This window comes from Ornithodoros turicata, chromosome 1 (genome assembly GCF_037126465.1).
Source record: "Ornithodoros turicata isolate Travis chromosome 1, ASM3712646v1, whole genome shotgun sequence".
In the NCBI taxonomy this organism is placed as follows: domain Eukaryota; kingdom Metazoa; phylum Arthropoda; class Arachnida; order Ixodida; family Argasidae; genus Ornithodoros; species Ornithodoros turicata.
In genome coordinates, this window is record NC_088201.1 from 175,256,968 (window position 1) to 175,279,591 (window position 22,624).

At 43.6% G+C, this 22,624-nt stretch overlaps 1 protein-coding gene across 1 annotated transcript; it reads right to left on the reverse strand.

Moving 5' to 3' along the window:
- Positions 1 to 1,497: 1,497 nt before the first annotated feature.
- Positions 1,498 to 13,343, reverse strand: LOC135373188 (uncharacterized). The gene is made up of 7 exons (XM_064606431.1): positions 13,270 to 13,343; positions 11,487 to 11,604; positions 10,742 to 10,828; positions 10,545 to 10,631; positions 9,433 to 9,638; positions 6,852 to 7,011; positions 1,498 to 3,792 (listed from the first exon to the last, which is right to left on the reverse strand). The coding sequence occupies exons 2-7, from the start codon at positions 11,539 to 11,541 to the stop codon at positions 3,650 to 3,652; spliced, it is 738 nt and encodes a 245-aa protein (XP_064462501.1). The 5' UTR covers positions 11,542 to 11,604; positions 13,270 to 13,343; the 3' UTR covers positions 1,498 to 3,649.
- Positions 13,344 to 22,624: the final 9,281 nt, after the last annotated feature.

Consider the following 22,624-nt stretch of genomic DNA (forward strand, 5'->3'; position numbering starts at 1 on the left):
GTGTGGATGAAGCAGCAGCAACAGTTGCTGACAGAGCTGAGAGGACACGCCATTGAATGAGTTGGAGATGGCCGCTGCGATTCACCAGGATTCAGCGCAAAGTACATGACGTACTCTTTCCTCGTGGCGTCACTGAACAAAATTGTTCACAGTGTTCAATTTCAAGTTGGACAGGTACGGTGTTAACACGTTTTCATATTCCTACCACTTGCAAACTACAATGGTGTATCTACTGAGAAGTAAACTGGAGAAAAGGCAATAAAGTAAGATTAATTAATAACATTACACATGTGTGCTGCATTTACAGAACGCTGTAGTTAAGAATATTTACATTGGTTACGATGCACTGCCTCCGATCCCTAAAGCCTCTTTTTTTTTACCTAACTAGTGCAAGTCAACATTGTGTTTTATGAGACGTATGTGTATTCCTAAAGCTTTTGCAAACATGTTTTTACAGTCTGAGGAAGTACGAAGCAGTGTCAGCATGGAGAAGCACACACTCGTGACAGGCCTGGCTGATCTTGAAGCGCTGGACATGAAAATCGTGTCCCTAACAACTGATCGCCATCCCGCCATTCGAAAGCCCATGCGAACTCAGAAACCCCACATAAAACACAGCTTCGACATTTGGCACGTGGCTAAAGGCAGGTGCAATAGCGTAGTGTATACAGTATTCTGGGTGTTCAATTGTGTGCCAATGTGTAAAGTGCATTCATGCGTCATGCACGCATGACCAAATCCATTGGCGCTAACACTACAAAGGAATATCGCTGTTATTGTTCCAGTAACAAAAACTTGTGCCTCAGTAGATACAATACAGTGTATTATGTTGTATATGCCTCAAGAAAAAAATGGCTGCTGCTAGTAAGCGACGTGACTCTGAAAAGATTGGGTTATGGATCCAATCAGCAACAAACCACATGTACTCGTGTGCAGACACAAACCTGCGCCTCTCAATTTGGAGAAGTATGAGCCAGTTAACTGATGATCTGTGGAACTAAAAAATATCCAACTACATTACATCTAGCTGCTGTCACTAGTGGCATTTGTTCTCATTTTTGTACTCAGGTATCACCAACCATGTTGCTGACGTGCATGAGGGACATGGCGGAGAATACACAAGATGCATTCATGGCAGTGTTGAGGACAGAGACTGGCTTCGCATCGGTATAGCTGTTCCATATATACCCACACAACCAAGGCACATCTTGAGGACGTCCATAAGATATCACCAACCGGATAATCAGACGTCCATAAAATATCCCGAATAGTCCGACTGACGTACTACGGGACATCATTCGTACTGTCATTGCAACAGCCTGGGACTTGGTTTGGGCAATCCTCGTGACGTCGTTTATGACATTTTCAGGACGATTTTCTGGGTGTTTCAGGATGTTGTCCTGGGCATTCCAGGACGTTAATGTAGTATGCCCCCTCCCCCTATGCTATATATACACCTTATAATACAAGCTGCTCCATCACACATGCCTGTTCACAGTGACTAGAAATTTTATTCAGTATTCTATGCTTCCATACAAAAGTTAACAAGGGTTACTCATAAGGCAAGCCTGCCCAGACACTTCAGTACACAAAAAATAGAACTGCTTCCATCTTAACATCAGGATATCACAGGGTAGTGTAAAGGATAGCACAAACACTAACTGCCACCAAGCAATGTTGAGGCATATTTTAGGCAGGCAATAGTACCGAAGCACATTTCCCACAAACTGTATAATGCAATGACAACTACTGCCTAAGTGACAAGAAACAATGGCACTTTTGATACCTCATTGCATTTGATGCTATCTGTTTCATCACAGCTTGTGAAGTACTTCAGAGGTCCTACTCTTGTCAATACACTTGAATGTCAGGCACTTCAGTAGACAAAAATAGAACTGCTCCCATCTTAACATCAGGATATCACAGGGTAGTGTAAAGGGTAGCACAAACACTAACTGCCACCAAGCAATGTGGAGGCATATTTTAGGCAGGCAATAGTACCGAAGCGCATTTCCCATGAATTGTATAATGCAATGAAAACTATACTGCCTAAGCGACAGGACACAATTGCACTTTTGATACCTCATTGCGTATGATGCAGTCTGTTTTATCACAGCTTGTGAAGTACTTCAGAGGTCCTACTCTTGTCAATGCACCATACACATTGTGCTTATTTCAAGCATTCTGAACGCAGTTACCTCAAAATACCATACATGGGATAAATTGAAACAAGTCAGTAAGTCTAAATGTTCATCACAAAGTAGTCAAAAAATTGAAGATTGAACTGCACATGGTAGTCATCAGGAACGAGGCCTAGCAGACTAATGAACTGTTATACTTTAAGTAACAACTAAATTAATTATTGCATGTACGGGGCATGTTTTATAATGCTACTTATGTCTGTCTGAATATTCAGTGCAGCTAGAGGAAACACCCTGTACAGCTGCATTAAAAGCACTTTGAACACGTTTCGTTTAACAAAGCCTCGCAAAATATATGCTCCATAAATGTTCAAAAATATCACAGGTAAAATGGCTTAGGAGTAGCCGCAATAGAGATAAAAGATAAATATGTTGAAAAAGTCCTCAAGCTAAGTTCACTTAAGAAGCTCAATGAAAAAAAGAAAAACACCAGCCAATGTTCGCGCCAGAGGGTCACGACATTTCCAAGCCTACTGGCTCCTCCTTGTGGGCCACGATTCGAAGCTAGGGAGAATTGCTCACACTGGTCATGAGTGGTCATTGTTTTCTATTTTCACTTTCTATGCGGAGGTTTTTGAGCTACAGTCTGTGTAGTGTTCCTATTGACAGTTGAATGTTTGCGTGTTGAATGTGCCACAACTCAATGAGCAGTCGCCGATACTGGCATTCCCAAAATCAATGACGTGGTTTCCACCTGACAGTGTTAAGCTAAGGCGCTTTGCTTCATGTCATACTTCCTGGCGTTGTTTATGTAATCTTTGCGAGAAGTTCTTAGCATACCCGATATAAGCAGCAGCACATTCTGCACATGAAGTCTCAATGGAATCGTGGAACAGATAATGCTGTGGGATACAGCACAAAAACAGTGTGACATGAAACGAAGTGCATTAGCTGAACACTGTCGAACGAAAGGTAATGTTATTGATTTCAGGAATGCCAATATCACTGAGCTTGAGACGAACCTCAGGCTGCGGCTGCTCACTGGGTCCTGGCACGTTCAATCGACACTTGGTTGCACTGCCTGTCTATGTTAATGGCCTGGGCCATGTGATAGAAAAAACGGTGAATACTCTTGTATGAAAGTCTCTCTGGCTTCAAATGTCACCCCTGAGAAAGGAGCCAGTAGACTTAGAAACGGCAGTACCTCTCTTGATTTAACTTTAGTTGGTGTTAGTCTTTTTCCTCCCATTGAGTTTATCCCAACCAGACACATTTGTGCCAAACATGTTCACCTTCAAGTCGTTACACTTATGAAGTTCTCCACACTGGCTTAGGTGAAACTGTCTCGTTTCAAACTGTGTGCTTCAAAATCAGTTCAAACTCTCAAACATCGCAAAGGAATGTGGCCAGACTAGAAGTAAAACCAGAAGTTGATACAACTAAAACCTAAAAATGAATGCCATGTACGAAAAACTGCACTTTCACAGGTACGTTTTTTTGTAGCGCACTCAGTCCTGTTGTGAAGGTGCATGGTCAGTCAGTGCTCGCTGGCTGGTGCAGCGTTCTTTTGCGTGACGGAGCCACGTCTTGATCTCGCTCTCCACTTCATATCTAGTGGCTGCAGAGAGCCTGATGTTCTTCCTCACGGCACCTGAAAAATGACAACCAGTTCAACGCCTAAAACGAAGACCAATAGCTAAAACACCTGGAATTTTTTTGCGTAAAATAATTCCGCAAACTCAAGTTAAGAACTGTGCATGTGTTCACAAGCAAGAAACAAGACATATGCCCACATCTGCAACCAAAGACATATAGCAAGTATGCTTTCAGCATCTTTTCACGAAGCGCAGGAGCATCAACACTGTCTGCTCTTCAGAGGGGAGGTGCCACGCGGATGCTTGTCCATAGCCTCCTATTTACTTCAATGCCTGCCCAGTCGAGGCAGAACGGCCATTCAGCGCACTATGCGGCGACGGCACCACATGCCAGAGGTTGTGATGATCATATTGCTGCGCTTGCTGGCTCGTGATGATTGACTTGATACCTCAACTTAAATGAACAGCCTAGAAATTTACCGGTTTACATCTATAGTGACACACTTGCAAGCAGTTGAGAGTATAGGTTGACACCAGACAGACAGAACAAGCTGGCAGGCAGACGACACTGCAGTCACACGTGAAACAGAAACATCACGCGCCAGAAAACAGAGCGATATGATCATCATACCCTCTGTATGTGGCGCCACCACAGTGGTCAGCCGGTTTGCGTGGGTTCCGCTTCGACTGGGCAGGCATTGAAGTATACAGGAGGCTATGGCTTGTCAAACTGCGGGTTTCCAAGCAAACGATGTGGCTGTCCTCCGCTAGCAACTGCTCTATTTCCTAAAAGACGAGTGGCCTGCCATCGTCCAGCGAATAATGCAATTAAGCAAGCATTCAAACATTTCCCATTATATGCGAGCAGTAAAAATTTGAGTGAGAAGTGGAGAAGCATACGAAGAACTGTGCCTGTGTTACTGGTGGTGGTTTGAAAGATAAATATAGCCCTGATTTGGGAACCCAATTGTGCTGACACACATTACCTTCGTGTTCTGGATTAACTGGTGGGTAATTTCACGCAGAACCAGGCAGGGCGGCCCGGTCGACCTCTCGAATTTCTTTCTTTCAACCATATATTAAAGCCTTGTCCCTAGGAGGCATATTGGCGCTTAAAGTAGTTGAAAATAATTGGTGGTTATTTTTTTATGAATCATAATTCTGATATGGGCATTTCGACCATTGCGCTTCCTACGAAGTTTGAATTTTTTTTTTCACATTATCAGGGGTGGATAGCATTGCTTCCTAAGTTCCGAGGATTCTAACGTTTGTCTTTGAGGAGATCTTGAAGCTGCCTCATCAGTAAAATATGGCATATTTTGAGAACATCACTGGTCCTCTCCCAGTTGTGATACCCAAAGTAATCTACAACATTGTGTTCATCTCGAAGTGCCCTTTATCATAGCAAGTACATCGTATTGTGATTTGGGGCAAGTCTTTTTGTGAGGGGTGTCTATCAAAAATGCGTACATTCGACAGCGCGCATCCCATATATTCCCACTCGTGACATCGTTCATTTTACTCACAAATGTTCTTCATGACGACTTAAAACACAAAAATTTAGCTTCAGAGAGAGTTGAAGTTACATTCGTAACTCAACATCATTCACAGCATAACTTCGACCATCTCTAAAGCAATTGTTGATGTGCTGTTTTGAGTCGTCATGTGGAACGTTTGTGAGTAACACGAACAATGTCATGAGTGGGGAAATAGGGGATGCGTTCTGTCGAATTTATGCAGTTTCGGTAGATACCGTCACAAAAAACTGTTGAGTACGTCGCACCAAACCCCAATACGATGTACTTGATATGATAAGAAAGGGCATTTTGAGACGAACACAATTATGTAGATTACTTTTGGTTATCACAACTGGGAGACGACTAGTCAGGTTCCCAAAATGTACCATATTTTACACATCAGGCAACTTTGTGATTTTTATCTCCTCAAAGGCAAACCTTAGAATATTCGAGACTTAGGATACAAAGCTGCCCCTACCTGACAGTACGTGGAAATTCAGCTGGATATATAGCATAGTTATGAAGACACTCGTTGTTAAACTTTGTAGGAAGCGCAATGGTCGAAATGCCCACATCTGAATGATGATTTATTAAAAATAACCACCAATTATTTTCAACTACTCTCAGCCCCAATATGCCTCCTAGGGACAAGGCTTTAATATATGTTTGAAAGAAAAAAAAGTGGAGAGGTTGATTGGTCCACCCTGCCTGGTTCGGCGGTAAATCACACTGGTACAGCATGTGACATTGCTTGTCTGGAATCGACTGCTTGTGGTTTATCCTGTCTGAAACCTACAGGTGGTGCAAGAAAAATTCTCCTGACTAATAGACACGTACGGCATGCTTCCCAGTATATTAGCCGAAAGAAACAATCTTGCTATGCCTGGAGATTCCAGGCCAGATAAACAGCAAACTGTCGATTCCAGACAAGTATGTTGCAAGCCCTACACTACTATGAAATCTGACACAGCAAGGCTGGCAGACTTATTTTCAGCATGCTTCTGGACAGTTTCAGATCAACTGACACTGCGAAAGCAGTGTGCCGCACCAGTACCTCAAAATAACGCCTGTCTTATTTGGCTTCCTTTAAGTGTATCTTTTTTGCATTGTGCATGCGAAAAGAAAAGAAAAGCCATTTGGAGAACAGACAGCAGCAGGACTAGACCGCTGCATGAGTGTGGACGTTGTTTACAGGTGATCATCCATTTCTCTCGCTAAACGGAGGACAGGACACCAAAAACGTCAATGCAGACATCAGCAGTATCGATCAGTATTCGATTTTTGGCACAGCGGAACGTGAACTCAACAGCAACAAAGTCCAAGTAACGCGAACCCAAACCCGTATTTTTTGCTGTTCTACAATCTGATTTGAACAAGGATCAAAGGAACCCTGAACTTTAATTTAACAGTTCATTCTGCTTCACTAAAGGTACTGATTGTCAGTAAAACATTCATCACATCAACTAACGTTTGCAAAACAAAATTCACTTCAGTTTTAGCGACCCCTGATCTGGGTTCCACGACCTAACTGGGTCTAACTTTTCTAAAACCACTGGTATTCCTTATGTTGCATGTACTCCATGGAGTAATATACTCACGGATGATAAGGTGTGGAAGTTTCAGCTGTCCAAATTTCCGCTTGCCCTTCTGACCTAACCAGCTGAATTCCGCTGCAACGTAGTCTGTCAGGAGATACTCAAGTATCTTTCTCGTTGATTGCCTCACTTCGCTGCCCCCAAGCTGAGCAAGCTCTTCAACCTGAAAGTAGAAAATATTTCAAAGGCTCTAACACAAAAAAAAAATATTACTGACTTAACACAGCACAAAACTGAGACTTTACGTGTCCTATGCAAAAGACTGTGTTCTTGCGGGCTACATTTTCTGCATATATTTAGGGCCTGACTTTTTTCGGGTTTTATTTTTCAGCAAAATGTAGTAAATATCGGGTAATATTTTGCTTCAATAATTTGGCTGTAATTGGGCTTAACTGAACCCGATTCAGCCCAATTCTTGTTGAATCGGACAGAACCAGGCATAAGTCTGATTTAGTCAGCATAATACCAGTAGACAGAGTCCATGCATGTAGACGCAGCAGGGTCTCTTGTTTGACCATTTGTATGTGCATATTTATGAATTTACAAAGGTTTCCAAAGTTCTGTGTTAGCTGTGATGACTTCAGATCCCCCTGGTACAGCAGTTTTTGGTGAAATATCAGGTAAAACCCTGTTCTTGCAAATTTGATTCGGGGGTAAATATCGGGCGTAGTCTGGTGTACCCCCAAGAAGTCAGGCCCTACATATATATTTAGGTTTGCGTTTGTTAAGCTGGAGACGTCTTATGAATGATCTGTTGTTATTGTATAAGCAGGTCCATAGCCATATTATCTGCTCTCACCTATTATCTACGCTACATTTTTATTGTACTATTCGTCTCAGTAGAAAGCTCGTATTATTCTACCCACCAGTTAATGAGGAAATGATCCTTACGTTTCGTATCCAGTTTCTCTTATGGCTTTAACCAGGGTGTCGAACCGAACCCGAACCGAAATTTTCGGAACACTGCTGAACCCGAACCGGAGCAGAACCATAAAAAATAATAGCGGTAACCGGTTCGCAACAAAACGGTTCGGACATAGAAGTCAGCACAAGAGTTCCTCTTTATCCCCGAACGAAGACACATCGGTATCATCATCACGCGCCTATATCATGGATTTCACAAATTTTCACCACCTTTTATGGAACATATAAAACGGAAGCGTTGAACCGGTTTGCGAACCGGTTCGGTTTTTGGCGTGGCCGAACCGGAACTGAACCGGAACGAAATCAAAACAACGCGAACCCGAACCGAACCCGTATTTTTTGCGGTTCGACACCCTGGCTTTAACCATCTCGACACTGATATTTCCATGAATCTTCATCAATACAAATGTTCTGCCCATTGTCTATTTTGCAACTGATTATGTCCGACTATCTCCCGATTGTTATTTTGTTTAATCCTGCATTGATATTCAGCTGCTATTTCAGCTGGTTGTACGTTCTTCATTTCTTATGAATTGCATATATTTTTGTAGTGCACTGCCCAGTGGGCTGTTGTCAGCCATTGGTAGGCACGATACAAATAAATCAAAACAAACAAACAATATGTTCTATCCACCATGAGCAGAGCCTGAAGGTTTAGGGTTCACCTGATTATTCCCTGAATTTGCACCCAACATTGAAGGTTGCCTCTTCAGGGTGAAACTTGAGTTTACCAAGAAAATTGTATTCGCTGAAACCTACAGATACTGAACTGGAAAACGTGGAACTGAAAAGATGCACACTGGCTTGTTTTGCAGCAAACACAACTATACCACACTTTGTATCAAACCATCACTGTTCATTGAATTTCTGCCAAAATTTAGCATAAAGGAAGGTTTCTACCTGGAATCTGCATCAATTTACAGCATATTCTTATTTCTCCTATTTTACACCCAAGTGCAGAAAAATTACTTCTCACAATCATTTGGCTTGTGAGATAAGCTCATGTATTGATACTAATAGTTTTTGCAGTTTCTGCATAAGTAGCAAAAATGCCTGACAGAAATGATTCACTAGTACCCACAATGCTCGTAGGATTATAGAGCTAAAAAGAAACTATGCAATCCATAGTAGTATTTTCAAACTGTGTACACAGAACATAAGCATTTCATGTATTATTGCATCATGCAAAATGTTGGGAATTGAACACATTTGAAGAGCTATGAATGGTGCATGACTACAGCATTTACACACAGCTCGGATACAACTGCTTGTTGTGTTAACGAACAGCTAGGGAATGTTAACAGAACTGGTCCCAGGAAGAGCATACTGCTGAACTGTGGTTTGCCATGGAAAGCTAAACACATATAGCATGCTATGCTATGGTATGCTATGCTATTAGAGTCCTTCACTAATTTTTCGGGCATGCCCGATTATTCAGACAAGTTCACGGACGGGAACAGCGCCCGTGAGTTAATGTATAATAACTTTCAAAATTTCGGTCGCCGCACAGCCCCAACACTCGATATTTCGGACTTTCTTTGTCCAACCAGCAAGAGTCCCGAAGGGTCACCAGCCCACGACATGTGCATGATGCAATGCAAAGGTCAAGGTATATCACATATATTCCTTGTGACCCACTGACATCACATGATCTACATACCAAACGTGTCTCCATATGCTCATTAAGTGAGTCGTTGAAGTCCACCAGAGCTTCGCAGGATGCAAATGGAGTTGGTACTAGAGGGGCTTCAGCAACAATGGGGTCTGAATGCACAAGTTGCCTAGACACTTCATGAAGGAGATCGCCTTGCTCCTGCTGTGCAAGTCGCATGATGTGAAGAATCCGCAAAACTTGTCTCTGGAAATCTAGTGCAGTATAGGAAAAGAAAATTGTGAAACAGCTCTGATGTACATTACACACAAGGGAAGGAACACTCTATCCCATCAATTACTTCCACAGTTATAGCAACCAGTTAGTTCAGCACCAAATACTTATTCTTAGTTGCTGCCACTGTTCGTGTCTTTTATGGTACTATCACTAGTTTGCATCAATTGGTTAGCTCTAATTGGCAGTTGGCTAGATGCACAACGTCAAGGCAATGTAAAGTAACCGGTTGCAAACAAGAAGGGCCAACACCAATAACATAGTGTTCATGCAGTCGACTGCTGACAGTTCCGATATGCTGACACAGCTATAGCTTGGCTTTTCAGGCCTACGAAACTCACTATCACAATCATTTGATAAGGTGTGAGTTCGGGCCCTGATACGAGCTCAAGCGAAGGTCGACATGGCGTGTCGGTGAGCTCGATCATTCCACATATACGTTATTTGATGAGTGCACCAACATCCGGCATGATCGAGCTCACTGACACGCCATGTCGACCTTCACTTGAGCTCGTAGCAGGGCCCGAACTCACGCCTTATCAGATGATTGTGATCGTGAGTTTCGAAGGCCAGAAACGCCGAGCCATGGACACAGCAAGACCGGCCAGAATCAGTGCATGCACAAGCCAAAGTAGTTGACAAAAACAAAAGTGGTCAGAAATCTAATGAATAGCCCTCCTACACTTTTAGTATTGCAATCCAGAGGCACACAACTGGAAGGACGAATGGCAGCATAGTGACACCCTCATTGCCAAATTTAGTTCTACACTTCATTTTCATTGCAGAAGAGCGTGTATGTAATGCAGGGTCTAAAGCCACATGCATGAAACATTTGCTTACACTTGCGATGCCCTTTGGATTAAGCAATTACCTTGGAGGTGACATACCTGACTGTGGCATGACTTCATGCACGCTGGCTCGTTCAGCTGCTGGTTGTCCTGTTGAGAACCTACCACTTCGTGGGCTGCCGGGGTCTGCAACGTGAAATAAAGGCTTGTAACAATTTACCACAAAGCAGCTGAAATTAGCCACATCCAACAGACGCCATCCAAACACCAGTGAACAGCAGCAGGTCTCTGCTTACAGGAAGAATGTGAAGAAGCTGCTTGTCTTTCCTGCCTTTGGCACTGAATATCTGGTGGCAAGCTTGAACAGTATTCCACCATGCTACCTAAAAATGTGCAAGAGAAATAATATTAGTACTCACCATTGATTTTAGATTCGGCAGCAATGCATGATATGCTTTAAAGGGGTTGGGACACTTTCATAGATGTGGTGCATTACATTATCGATGCATCGTACTGCACGTCCGAATCAGAATACTGAAGGAAAAAATTACTCTATGTATTTTGCTTAGACAGGTAAAAACCCAAACACACTCCCAAACAAAGTGCTGACAGAGCTGCATCAGTTTGTATTCGCGGCACACATTTTCACCATTTCTATTACTTTTTGTTGTGGAACTTCCAATGCACGTTCATAATGGTACAAAGAACAGTCACCTACTTTCATGTGAGATACTGTCTGTCTTAACACCTTTAAGGTTCAAAAAGCTAAGCCATGAAGAACACAAATCCCACCGATGAGAAAAAGAAAACTGGCAGCAGTGGGCTTCTATGATGAAAAACAGTAAGTGACACGAGCACAACAGCAGACAGGCTCATACTAGGATCAAGCCAGTCTTAGCTATCCCCATGTGTATTCACTCAGCATTTTTCGACATATCTGTTAACCAACTAGCCCAGCTCTCCATTCCCACTGCGGGCTTGCAATACCATGTTAGAACATTAAAAATTAAGCTGCAGAATGAAACTGCACCACATGCTTACCATGATCCACCAGCAGGGGTAGGGCATGGGAAGTTTGAGGGCACAGGCGGAGCATTCATGATGGTGTCTATGTCATCATCAGATTCTGGTGGCAACTGTCTTGGCTTCTTCTTTTTGGCTGCCATCATGTATTGTGCAAAAGTTATACAGGGTGTCCCAGAAAACTTGTCATTGAATCATAATAAAGAGCTACATCACCTAGAATCATGTGGTCAACGACATTTGTTCTTACTAGGTTTTTGCCACCTCCTGATGGGAATCTCATCTAACTTAAGTTTTATGATGTAAAATTTTACAAACGGACCTCTAAAGTTGGATCAGTAAAGCCCACTTTTTTACCCATCCAATGTGAAGTACCTGCCAAATGTAACCTAACTTATGCTAATTATTAGGAACCGAACTCAAAAATTTGCCAACCATAGGTCAAGCGAATGCCAAATTTACCCAAATTCATGATAAATAACAAGGGCATTGAGCAGATATACCAGCTGAAAAAAAAAAAAAAAAAGAAGACGAACATCATGCGTTTTGGAGCGTCCAGAGCATAGCACTCAATGAATTCTTAGGGAGCCTTGTGCAGTTCGATGGAAGGACGCTGCTAAACCCAGCCCATAAAGCGATAGTAGAAAAAAAATTCATTTTTGAAATTGAGAGAAGAAAAGCATGATTCCGGTGGAAGCCGAATGCAATAGGCCATCCCTGTCTTATCTCTTTGTACTATGCCTGTGTGGGCTGAGCATAACCTCCTTTCATTGGGCTGAAAACAAAGGTACATAAAGACTCCGCACAAATGCTCCGAAAAGCATGGTGTTGAGCTATTTTTTCCCCCATGAAGTAGCTCTTCAGTATCAGTGTCAATTACCATGAACTTGAGTAAACTTGACATGCACTTGATATTGGCAGGATTAAAAAAAGACCTTGTCAAATTTTTCAGTTCAGTTTATAAAAATTGATACAAAACTTAATGTTATACATTCATGCCAAGATGTGGCAAAAACCTAGTAAAACAAATGCTGTTGACCACGTAACTCCAGATGGCACAGCCTTCTCAACAATAGTACATAATTCAATGTCACGTTTTCTGGGACATACGGCTAACAGTACTGTGTCATTGGTAACACTGACTATACAAATAACAGTGGGAAGAAGGCTGCTGAATTGCAGCAGCAGGAAACTAGCAAACATGCATCTTGCACATACACATGAGGCCACTTTAAAGGAACTACGAAAGCTTAATTAGAAAGAGCTTGAGAGAAACAAGTGTGTGGGGGTCGTTCCGTACGTTGCAGCTCTCAAAGACACGGCGATACATTTTCCGACGAAGCAGCAGCTCAGAGAGGAAAAAGTGCTCCAGTAATAGTAGTGACGATCAACAGCCGCATTACACTTTCAGTAGGCTTAATTGTCAGCAGTCAAATGCCATCTTAGCTCCAAGTCAAATATGATATAATAAAGTTTTCAAGCCACTTATAGATTTTCAAATTTGGTCGCATATGACCATCCGCCAATCGGCAAAATAACCAGTGTTTGACGCCACGGCCAGATTGCCTTCGTGCCCTGTCATAGCAGCTGCAGTTCACAGCATGGTTAATACAGAATATTTTTGCTACCTGAACGATTGTGTACATACTACACAGGATGAATTCTTCAATACAGACGTAAGTGGTCATGCTTTTGTGAAATATCTCTTCATGGTCCCTTTAAATATTATTATTTATAACGGTTATTTCTGACCCGTCAGCTTCCAAAACTAAGCAAATGAGTGTACACTTTGCAAAATTACCCTTCCTTGCTTCATGTGACTTCAAAAGGCCCTGGTCCACATGTTGGGATGATGAAAGGTGTGAATGCTTGTCTGTTTCTGTAAAAATGTGAATTTGTGAAGAAAGAAGAAACATTCAGAATTCAAGATGGGTATTTACCTTGCATGAGCTCCTCAGAGTCGTCTTCAATAAAGCGTTTTGGTGGGAAGCGGTTCCGCTTTCTTCCATCCCCTTCACAATCAGAGTTAACATCAGAGGTGTATTGCAGGTCATTAAGTTTCCTCCGGGCATCTGAATACATTGCTGAAAAAGCAAGCAAACTTATAAAACTAAAGTTTAGAAAATTTGACATCCAGACTCACAGATGTAGAATACATGCACAGCTATTGTCTACAGCAACTCAACAAACCCTTCCAAACACTTCGTACATTGAACGGAAACATCTCCTTGAGTCCCAGGAGCAACGAAGGGGGGAACTACACAGGACAGACACGAAACAAGAGCCGTCCTGTGTAGTCCCCCCTCCCCCCTTCGTTGCTCCTCAGACTCAAGATGTTTCCGCTCAATCGTATATACCAGCTCGCTTGTCTACTCTACTTATGTTCAACTTAGTACATTGCTCAGCACATGCTTGTACCACGTAGGATTGACTGGGAAAGCCAAATGAAACTAGAACATGCAATCACCTTTGCAGTGACAAAATGCACTGCTGCAAAACAATTAAACATTGTCTTTTCTTGAGAACGTGATTTTCTGAGTTGATGTTCTGTGCATGTCTAAAGCAATGACAAGCTACCATGCAGACCGACATCCAGCTGAGGTACTTACAGTGAATTCCACGTACAATGACTTTGTACACATCCCATGATTCCTCAGGAGGTGCTGACTTCATGACCAACTTTTTGGCCTTGTCCGATGAAACCTTTGGCCACTTGCATGTTGTACCAGTTATCCAAGATGCAGGAACAACCTCAATTTCATTCTTTACCGTGAAGTGTGCAATTGCAAACATTGTGGCACGGACCCTCACCAAAAGCATACATCAGTGGAGGAATGGCACAACCACGTGACGGCCCTTGAAAGGCAATTTCACCAATTTTTTCACATCAGTTAGTCGCCACCATTTCAGGCCAGAGAGCTTGGAAACAATGTGGATGCCAAGGCGTGATGATTCAAATGGAAGCACATACAAATCTTCTTTGTGGCAGAATTCTCGTCCAACCACCACCACCTCCTGCGTAGAGTGCAAAGTTGCAAAGTTGAATATCACAACAATGTGACCTCCCACTACACAGCAGTTATCCCCTTCATTTATACTCAGAGTATATCCACAGTGTTTAATAGATTTATACTGTAGGCTTGTGCATCCTGTGGGAACTGGACCACTAGAGTGAGGCTGACACATCTTGTTTTGCTCGACAGCCTTTTCCTGCGACAAGGTGCTCTGGCGTTCTGTGAACCGATTGTACAGCTGCTCCAAGGGCAACTCATGTTTTCGAATCAGTCGTTTTAAGAATTTCATATTGTTCTCAAATGGAAATGCGCTAAAGGTTTCAAGATTGCCGTGCTTCTCTACGTCCTTAGCCAAATGTATGCAGCAGTGCACATTGAATGATACCTGATGGTCACCGTAAAGTGCAGCAAACCGGCTCACAAAGAATCGCAGTAGAGTTTCCGCATACGAGCAATGGACCTGGCATAGCTCTGGGCTGGCAAGAATATATATTGCGGAGTGGAAGGTGACAAAATTGCTGTAGAGGTCATCAGGCAGGTGATCTTTGAAAACACAGGGTCCAGTGTACAAGAGTATCAACCTAAACTCTGTCGCCTTCCAGCGATGCAGTTCATCCAGTGCCCTTGGCTTCCTGCTAAATTCTGACGGCATGTGCTTAATAAGAGATACGTTCATCTCTGATATCATCCCTCTATCAGCGGGCCCAACTGCATGGCGGTGACCACGCGTCCACAACATTAGCAACTTCTTTATCACGCCTAAGCAGATCAAGTGCATATAGTCAAGAGGCACTGACAATATGCAATCAATGTTAAGTTCAGTGAAAACTGAAGTCCCTCTATGGTGTTCCATATCGTGTTGCTCGCGGAAAGTTGTGTCCGTTCTTAGGGGTGCATTCATGTTTAGGAAACACATTCTGTTGGTTTTGTACTCGCCCTCAACTGTGCACTTGGGGCACCCTGAACGAGCATTGTGGCCCTTTGTCAACATGACAAACGCTCGTGCTGGTGCATCACATACGATGCTGTTAACTTCTACATCATGATGTTTGCCATTGACCCTTATTCCATCAGCACAAAGCTGTTTCGCCTCGCTGACAAAATGCCGCAAGTACTCGTTGGGATCTGTTGGCTTCTCTGTGCCGGCATAAACTCCAACCAGAAACACTCCATTACAGGAGAGCCCTTTCACACAGCACTGGATGGGCCAAAGCTGAAGTTTCGAGCTCTTGCTTATTGGTAGTCCATCAACGTTTACAATTAAAGGCAAGACTCTAGGTACCTCTCGCAAGCGGCACAGCAGAGACTGAAGACCAGGCGCTATACCGAAATGGCAGTATTTCCCACAGCCGAGTGTTGAAACGTTAGTTGATGTACTGCGGGGAGTGTTCAACATGTGCGTGCATCGGAAGGGAACTCTGCATGACAGGAATGTGTTCGAAGAATTTTGAGGAGTGCAGTGACAGCTGTTTGCGGTACATTTTGCGTTACGGCCCAGCGTCTAATTTGGTCGAGTAGCGTAGTGCCTTCCGTTGAATGCGTGGGTACTTCTAACTGCGAAATTGCTTCCACAGGTGTAGTACTGAAAGTCTGGGAATCCGTAGCTGCGATACCGGCAACGGTTTGACAAGGCTCGCCAATTACAGAACATACTGACTGCGAGGTATCTTGAGATAGCGAGGCTGGCGAAGAGCAATCGTCATGCTCCGGCGCATCCTCGTTGCTCGAAGATCCTCCTAGCTCAACCGAAAGTTCTGTAGACGTCGAAGGTTCTTGTGAATGTTCAAACCCTTCAGAATAGCTTGCAATAACTCGATTACTCTCTCTGTATGCCCTGTGGTAGATGTAGCGCTTTTTATTCGCTTTAGGCATGGCTCGGCGTTGTAGAACCACTACTACGGGTGATATGCAAGCACTATTGAGAAATCCGCTATGTGCAATGGCAGTGATTGTAATCGTAAACTTTCAAAACGGCAGACGTACCAAAAAAGCAGATGATGTCGAAGATTACCCACGAAACAAAGAAACCATGCAACAACAAAGCACTCACACCGGCGGATGCAAGAACAGAAAAGCGGATGTGGATGGCGACAACGATGCGCCTTCCTGGTTCCTTTGAAGCTTTCAAGCGAAGAAGAGAGAAGAGAGAGCTAAGTTTGAGACTTTGTGTTGTGTCATCTGTTTTTCGTCTTTTTCCCAGTCTCTGGTTTTTCGTCATGGATCTTAGCCACCAGCTCGCTTGCTTTTTAACCATTTTATCTGTATCAGAGAAAGTATTTGCCGTCTTGACGCCAGCTCATCGCAATTGACATCGGCTTACAAGATGGCGGAAATCAGCAGTGTAGCATTAGCATAGCGCATAGCAGAAAAGGAATTCACAGTAGCAGCGTGAGTGCAGGCAGTACTTCCAGATAATGAAGGTTTTTCTTTCTTCGATTCTTCTGCGGAGTGTATACTACATTGGTGCAGCACATACTGCGATATCATAAAATGGTTAAACGGAGCAAAGTTCGGAACCAGGCTGAGAGGCATGGGCACAGGAGCCTCCCGAAATGCAATAGAGAGTCCAGTAAAGTACGCACAGGAAGCTTTTGCATTTTTTCTTGGAGTACTACGTGCAATATTTACGAAAGTTGTTTGTACTTAAGGAACAGTTTACTTGTGCTGAGTGTGTAGCGGTTTAGTATGAAGCCGTCGTTGCCTGTTATTAGTCATCCATAACGTGTAATTTCATTGTGCAGATATACGTAGCCGTGCGATTTCAGGAATGTCATATCACATATCTAAGTACTACAATGGCACTGGGCATTGCACTTTGCTTATCAGTGTACAGTACATGATGCTCACAATACGCTACTTTTTGTCTTTGTTTCTTTCGCCGGTACGCAACGAAATATGTATACCAACCGGACCACCTGCTACTTCATATCGACGTTATAGCTGCACAAAGAAATAGTCTTGATAGGAACAGTGTTGAAATAGCTTTGTGACCTTGTGCTCAAGTTTTCCCTTTTAGTTTTTTTTTCTTTTTAAGAGTATGTATTCTCTCTCAAGCTATGGAATTTGTTCCCGTGTATGGATTATCGTTAAATTAAGTGGTTTAACGTGTACATGGTCTTATTGTTGAATATTTCCTTGTTGGGTTTCTGATGCACAAGGTGCACATTTTTCGACAGATGTGTGACATTGACAGACCACATGCTTTTAGATGTGCACCATCTATGAGACACTCAGTCAAAACGTACAACCGATTCTCCCGTAACACATTAAATGCTGACCTGCCCCATACAGATCACTGGCATAAAGTACACAGAGCATAGACTATAGTCAGTTAGAATTAAAATTTATTTCTCCATAATTTAGCAGCGCTATATATTTACCTTCTTCAAATTTCAGAATAAAAACAATTAATATACGCTTTGTGCTGTTTGCAGTTACCAGTATGCAGTCAAGTATAGTACATATTTGTGAATACGAAAGGCTATACAGCTACTGACGATTTTCATCGGCAGCAGGAGAAAAGGGGCCGTTGAAATGGGAATGCAAGCGGCTTCACGAGTGGTTCCAGCTGAGCCCAACAGAAAGACAGATCCAGCTCTCGGTAAATAGAGCAGCTTTCGAAGCAGAATGGCTTGCAGAAATTGAGGTTGGTCATTCACGAACGACACATCACTAATCCAGTAGTTGCATACGCAGTCGTACTGGTTATTCATCTGTCTCTATAACCACCTGGTAAAATGGCATCTATTTTGCTCTGCTACTTTTTAAAATAAAAATTATGTAACCAGTGAAAAACAAATACTCTGTATATTACTACATTACAAAGAGGGCACCTAATATATGGCATGTGTGCATGGTCTTTTTCTCTGTATTATTTTTTGTTTAGACATGTCTCTTGCTCATTCGCTGTATATTTTGTGGACTAATTTATCGTTCTTTTGAGGCAGAAGTCAACACAGCACTATGTAGACCAAATAGTTTCGAGAACCTGCTGTACCTGATGCCATGCTATTTTTACTATGTATAGAAAATCAAGATGAGGACACAGGACACTAGGAGTTGACATGTGTGCTGTGAATGGCTCTGCTTAAAGAAAGCAACATGACGGAAGATGCATACTGTCATACACTTACTCTATATCACAATCTGCAGTTCCTGGCCATGGTGGATAGTTCTTATGGCGACATTTACTTCAATGGAAAATGAAGCCACATCCGGAGTCCGTGACAATGGGTCCCACCTGTGATCACCAATCCACTGTAATTATCTGTTCATCGCCTGCAGCAATAACACACCCAGATACAGTGAACTACTTATAAGTCAAACTTGAATAAGTTGAAATAGCGATCAGTCTCTAGTCGATGAGGATACACTGTGGATATATGTTGTACATTGCTGTAGTGATTCTTAAAGTAGCACAAAAGTCATTTTTAACACCCTGTTTTCTTTCTATAAAACTGTGAAGTAGGACAGTAAAATGCACCATGAGAAGTGATTCATCCCACAAGGTCATAATTATCACAGAAATTGATTTTAAAGGCACTCCGATTACTCCGGCACAACGCAACTGTGCGCAACGTTGGTGGAGAGCAGTACCAGCTCGTAACATGGCATTAACCATACAGACTCCACGCTCGCCGATTGGTTCTGAGTGATTGTCGTCTGCTAGTCAGCTGTTCAGGGCTCTGAAGAAGCATTCCCCACAGGGAAACACCTGTGGGACAATGAAATCGTCCATGCCCGCAGTCACCTTTTCAATTCCTAATGCCTCGGGGAACAGGTGTGACAACTACAAAGAAAGCCCTCGCACACAAAAAGAAAGAAGCAGGCACTGCGTAAATGCTATGCAATCATAGGTAGTCCTTCTCCCCTTTGCTACACCCGGGGGGTAAGTCGAGAGTGAACAAGCACGACTGTTGAACAATAGATAAACTGATGATTGATGAACGACTGATGAACAAGCACGACTGTGTTTGTACACCTAAGAAAAAAACATAGCATGCATCAAAACCTCTTGAGCTGTTAGGTAAATTGACGGATATACTTTCATCAGATGTCTTAAGCTGAAAATATTTTGGATGGCCACCTGTAGTCGTTAAAGTCCATATTCTTAGTCAAACAAATCCTGCAGATAATTGCGGGGAGTGACATCGCGGTGTTTCCCGCGATGGGTTCCCGTGTCTAATATCTTGGCCTGCAGCGGCGATATCGGGATGCTGTTTCTTGTGACGAATTTCCCTTCCATCCCCCTACGCGTGCACCTTGCGGCTTGTGAGAAATCCTGGCGGTTGTCCAGATATTTGAAAATTCTAGGCAACCGTCGGTGCTTCTGACACTCTTAAAGTCTTGTAAATCCCGCCCGGACTGTTGGATCGAGACCAAAATTCAGGTCCGAACGGGCCTGGATTAGCTGTGTGATCGCGCAAATCACACAGGAACTGATCAGTAGTGGTTTCGAACTCGTAGGCGGAGACGCGTTAGTAAAATTCGTTTTTCCGAACTTCAGTGCCCTTGTTGGAAAGAAGTTCGCCTCGGACAGGGTTCATACTTGGAGAACCCACTGTTCTCGACTCGGAGCACGTGATAAAATTCACCGCGTCTCTCTAAATTTAGCAGTTCTCGAGTTAGAGGATTCCGCGTTCACACTCCTCCCAATACATGGGACCAGCGGCTTTCCCGCCCCCCCCCCCCCCAAAAAAAAAAAAGCCTTCCCGTTGCTGCCACATGGTCATGTTTGCCTTCGTTATGAAGGTCTCAATGTGCTCTTTCCAACAGCGTTTGTCCCGCAGGCACGCGATGTTCCGTTCTCCCGATATCGGCTTAAGAGCATGACGAGCTGCGAAGCTGGCTAGAGCCACCCTCAAACGCTTCCCACTTTTCGGTGTCGTAAGTCGATTACCCGATGTCCGATTTAGTCGAAATTTTGTGTGCGCGTGCTCTGTTCCCTGCTCTACAACTTTCCAATTGAGACCAGCCGTCGATTTCCAGTGGTTAAGACGTCCATTCTCGAAATTCCTGACACCGACCACCGTTCACCGATTTTTGTCCCTGTCTTCAGGCTTGAAGCCCACGGCGGATCCGGCTTCCTTTTAATGGGCACACGCACTCGACATGGGAAACGCGTAGAAACTTGCCGCATCTTTCTATCCCTCTCGGTTCTCGAGTTAGAACACAGTGGCAACGGCGGTTCTCTGATACATGGGCCTGGGGCATTTTTTTCAATATCGGGTTCTTGCTGGCGTAGGAAGGTGATTGCGATGTGCTTTTGAAGAGGAAAACGTCCTTTTTCCGATAGCGTTGGTCCCGTCTTCGCGCGACTTTCCGTTCCCTTGCTACATTCCGAGGAGGAGCGCCTGGGCGCTGGGGCATGGCCTGGCGGCCTGGCGGGCAGGTGGCCTTCCTGCCGTTTCTGCGCTGCGGGCGGCGTCCATTTCGCTTGCAAGCTTCGTTGCGTTCGCACGCCTTTTTCTGGCTCCCGTTGTCTCGCGTTCCGTCGTTGCTCTGGTGCCCTGGACTGCTGTGAATGTGTTTTTATGCCCTACTAGTGTTGCCTGGGGGTGCTTTTATGTGTGCACCCTGGAAGATAGGTCCAGAAGCCTTGCGATTTCTTAGATTAAAGGTTAGTTCTATGCTTGTACGATTCGTGCAGCTTTTGTTTGGTATCATTCCTAGCGTGTGGGTTCTATTACTTTATGCTAGCAGTGTGATTATTACCCTTTTGATTCCTATTACCCTAAGCTTTATCTTTCAGCTAAGTGTACTCGTGACCCTACCAGCACTTTTCAAGGTGAAGATGCAACATCGTCAGTGGCCCCGTTACTAATGTCTAATCTATGAATTTCAGATACTTTCGACGTATTCATTGCGGTGAACAACGCGGCTGGGACAGCACATTCACGACGTGGGAAGGTCACAGAAATGTTGAAAGACATCAGGTAAGTTACGCTAAAGTGCGTTTCAGAGCTCTTCAGTGACTTGTGTTTACTGCGAAACAGATTGGGCATACGCTTCACCCGTGCAACTTCGTCATGTGCTCCACGGCAGCAAAAGCCTTGACGGCTGTGCCACTGTATGTGAAAAATGCTGAGTGATTTTAATAAAGAATTTGCAGGGAAGTACAATGTGTCGCACCTTGTTGACTCTTTTACAGATGTGTGGAAACGTCGTAGCGGATGAATGTGAATTATGGATCTCCGAGTGGCGTCGCCCGCGTCATTTTCAAGATTTTACCCGTTTTGAAGGCACGTGAATGTGCGAGGCATTCACGTTCCTACTACGTGGTTATCCATGCGTTTCCCGTCTTCGCAGGCAATAGGGCTGTTGATAGGGAGAATGCTAGGCTACTGCAGACTGCAACCATAGGCGCTGTGTCTAAAGGTATGCGTATACGTCGATGCGTACTTCACAGTGACATTTTGCTGTAGCAGTGTTTTTGAAATTACATTTCTTGCAGGTTAAGCTCACATGACGCGGCAGGGAAGGGAGTCCGTGGCGAAAAGTGAATATAACCGAAGTTGGATAGCGTTAATTTTTGCGCACGAAAGGCAAGCTGGACACATCGCAAATCTCCAGTTGTACGAAACACAGTGTAGCATGGTCGTCGGTTATGCCAGTGCTTCAACATATGTTTCAGCGTCGCACTTCGGACATTGCGGGCATATACCTTTAAGTTTTTCCCCTTGTGGACCGATGCTGTGTGTGTTCATGGACATCATGTTTTCAAAGACATGTAAGTTCTCAATAATTCGAAAAAAATGCTGGTCATGTTACGCTGTGATATAATACCTGGTGAGGTAATACGATGCTATGACGCTCAGTTTCATACGAAATAAAGTGTTTGATCTAATGTTGCTTGTTTGTGCCACTGATACGCACTGCTGTGCGGTGTTGATGTAATGTTCAGAGAACGCCAGTAAGCCTGGCTAAGGCACGGGAAAAAGGTCCACTAGAGGTCCATAAAAGGTCCTCATTGACGTACTATGGACTTCCTTGGGACGTGCGCGGATGTTATTTTGGCAGTTCTGAGTACGTCCCAAGTATGTCAAAATTACGTTTCAGGATGTCCTCAGGATGTCTTCATCGTCCTGAGGGTAACATCATGTAGACGTCCTTGGGACATCGGTGGTTTACTGGGAATGTTAT

What these genes read in the sequence shown, in the direction of transcription:
- LOC135373188 (XM_064606431.1), bottom strand. Translation starts at nt 11,541, where the DNA reads ATGCTCCGCCTGTGCCCTCAAACTTCCCATGCCCTACCCCTGCTGGTG. An exon ending in ACCCCTGCTGGTGGATCATG is followed by an intron (nt 10,829 to 11,486) that starts GTAAGCATGTGG and finishes GCACATTTTTAG; the next exon opens with GTAGCATGGTGGAATACTGT. An exon ending in AGCATATGGAGACACGTTTG is followed by an intron (nt 7,012 to 9,432) that starts GTATGTAGATCA and finishes TTCTACTTTCAG; the next exon opens with GTTGAAGAGCTTGCTCAGCT.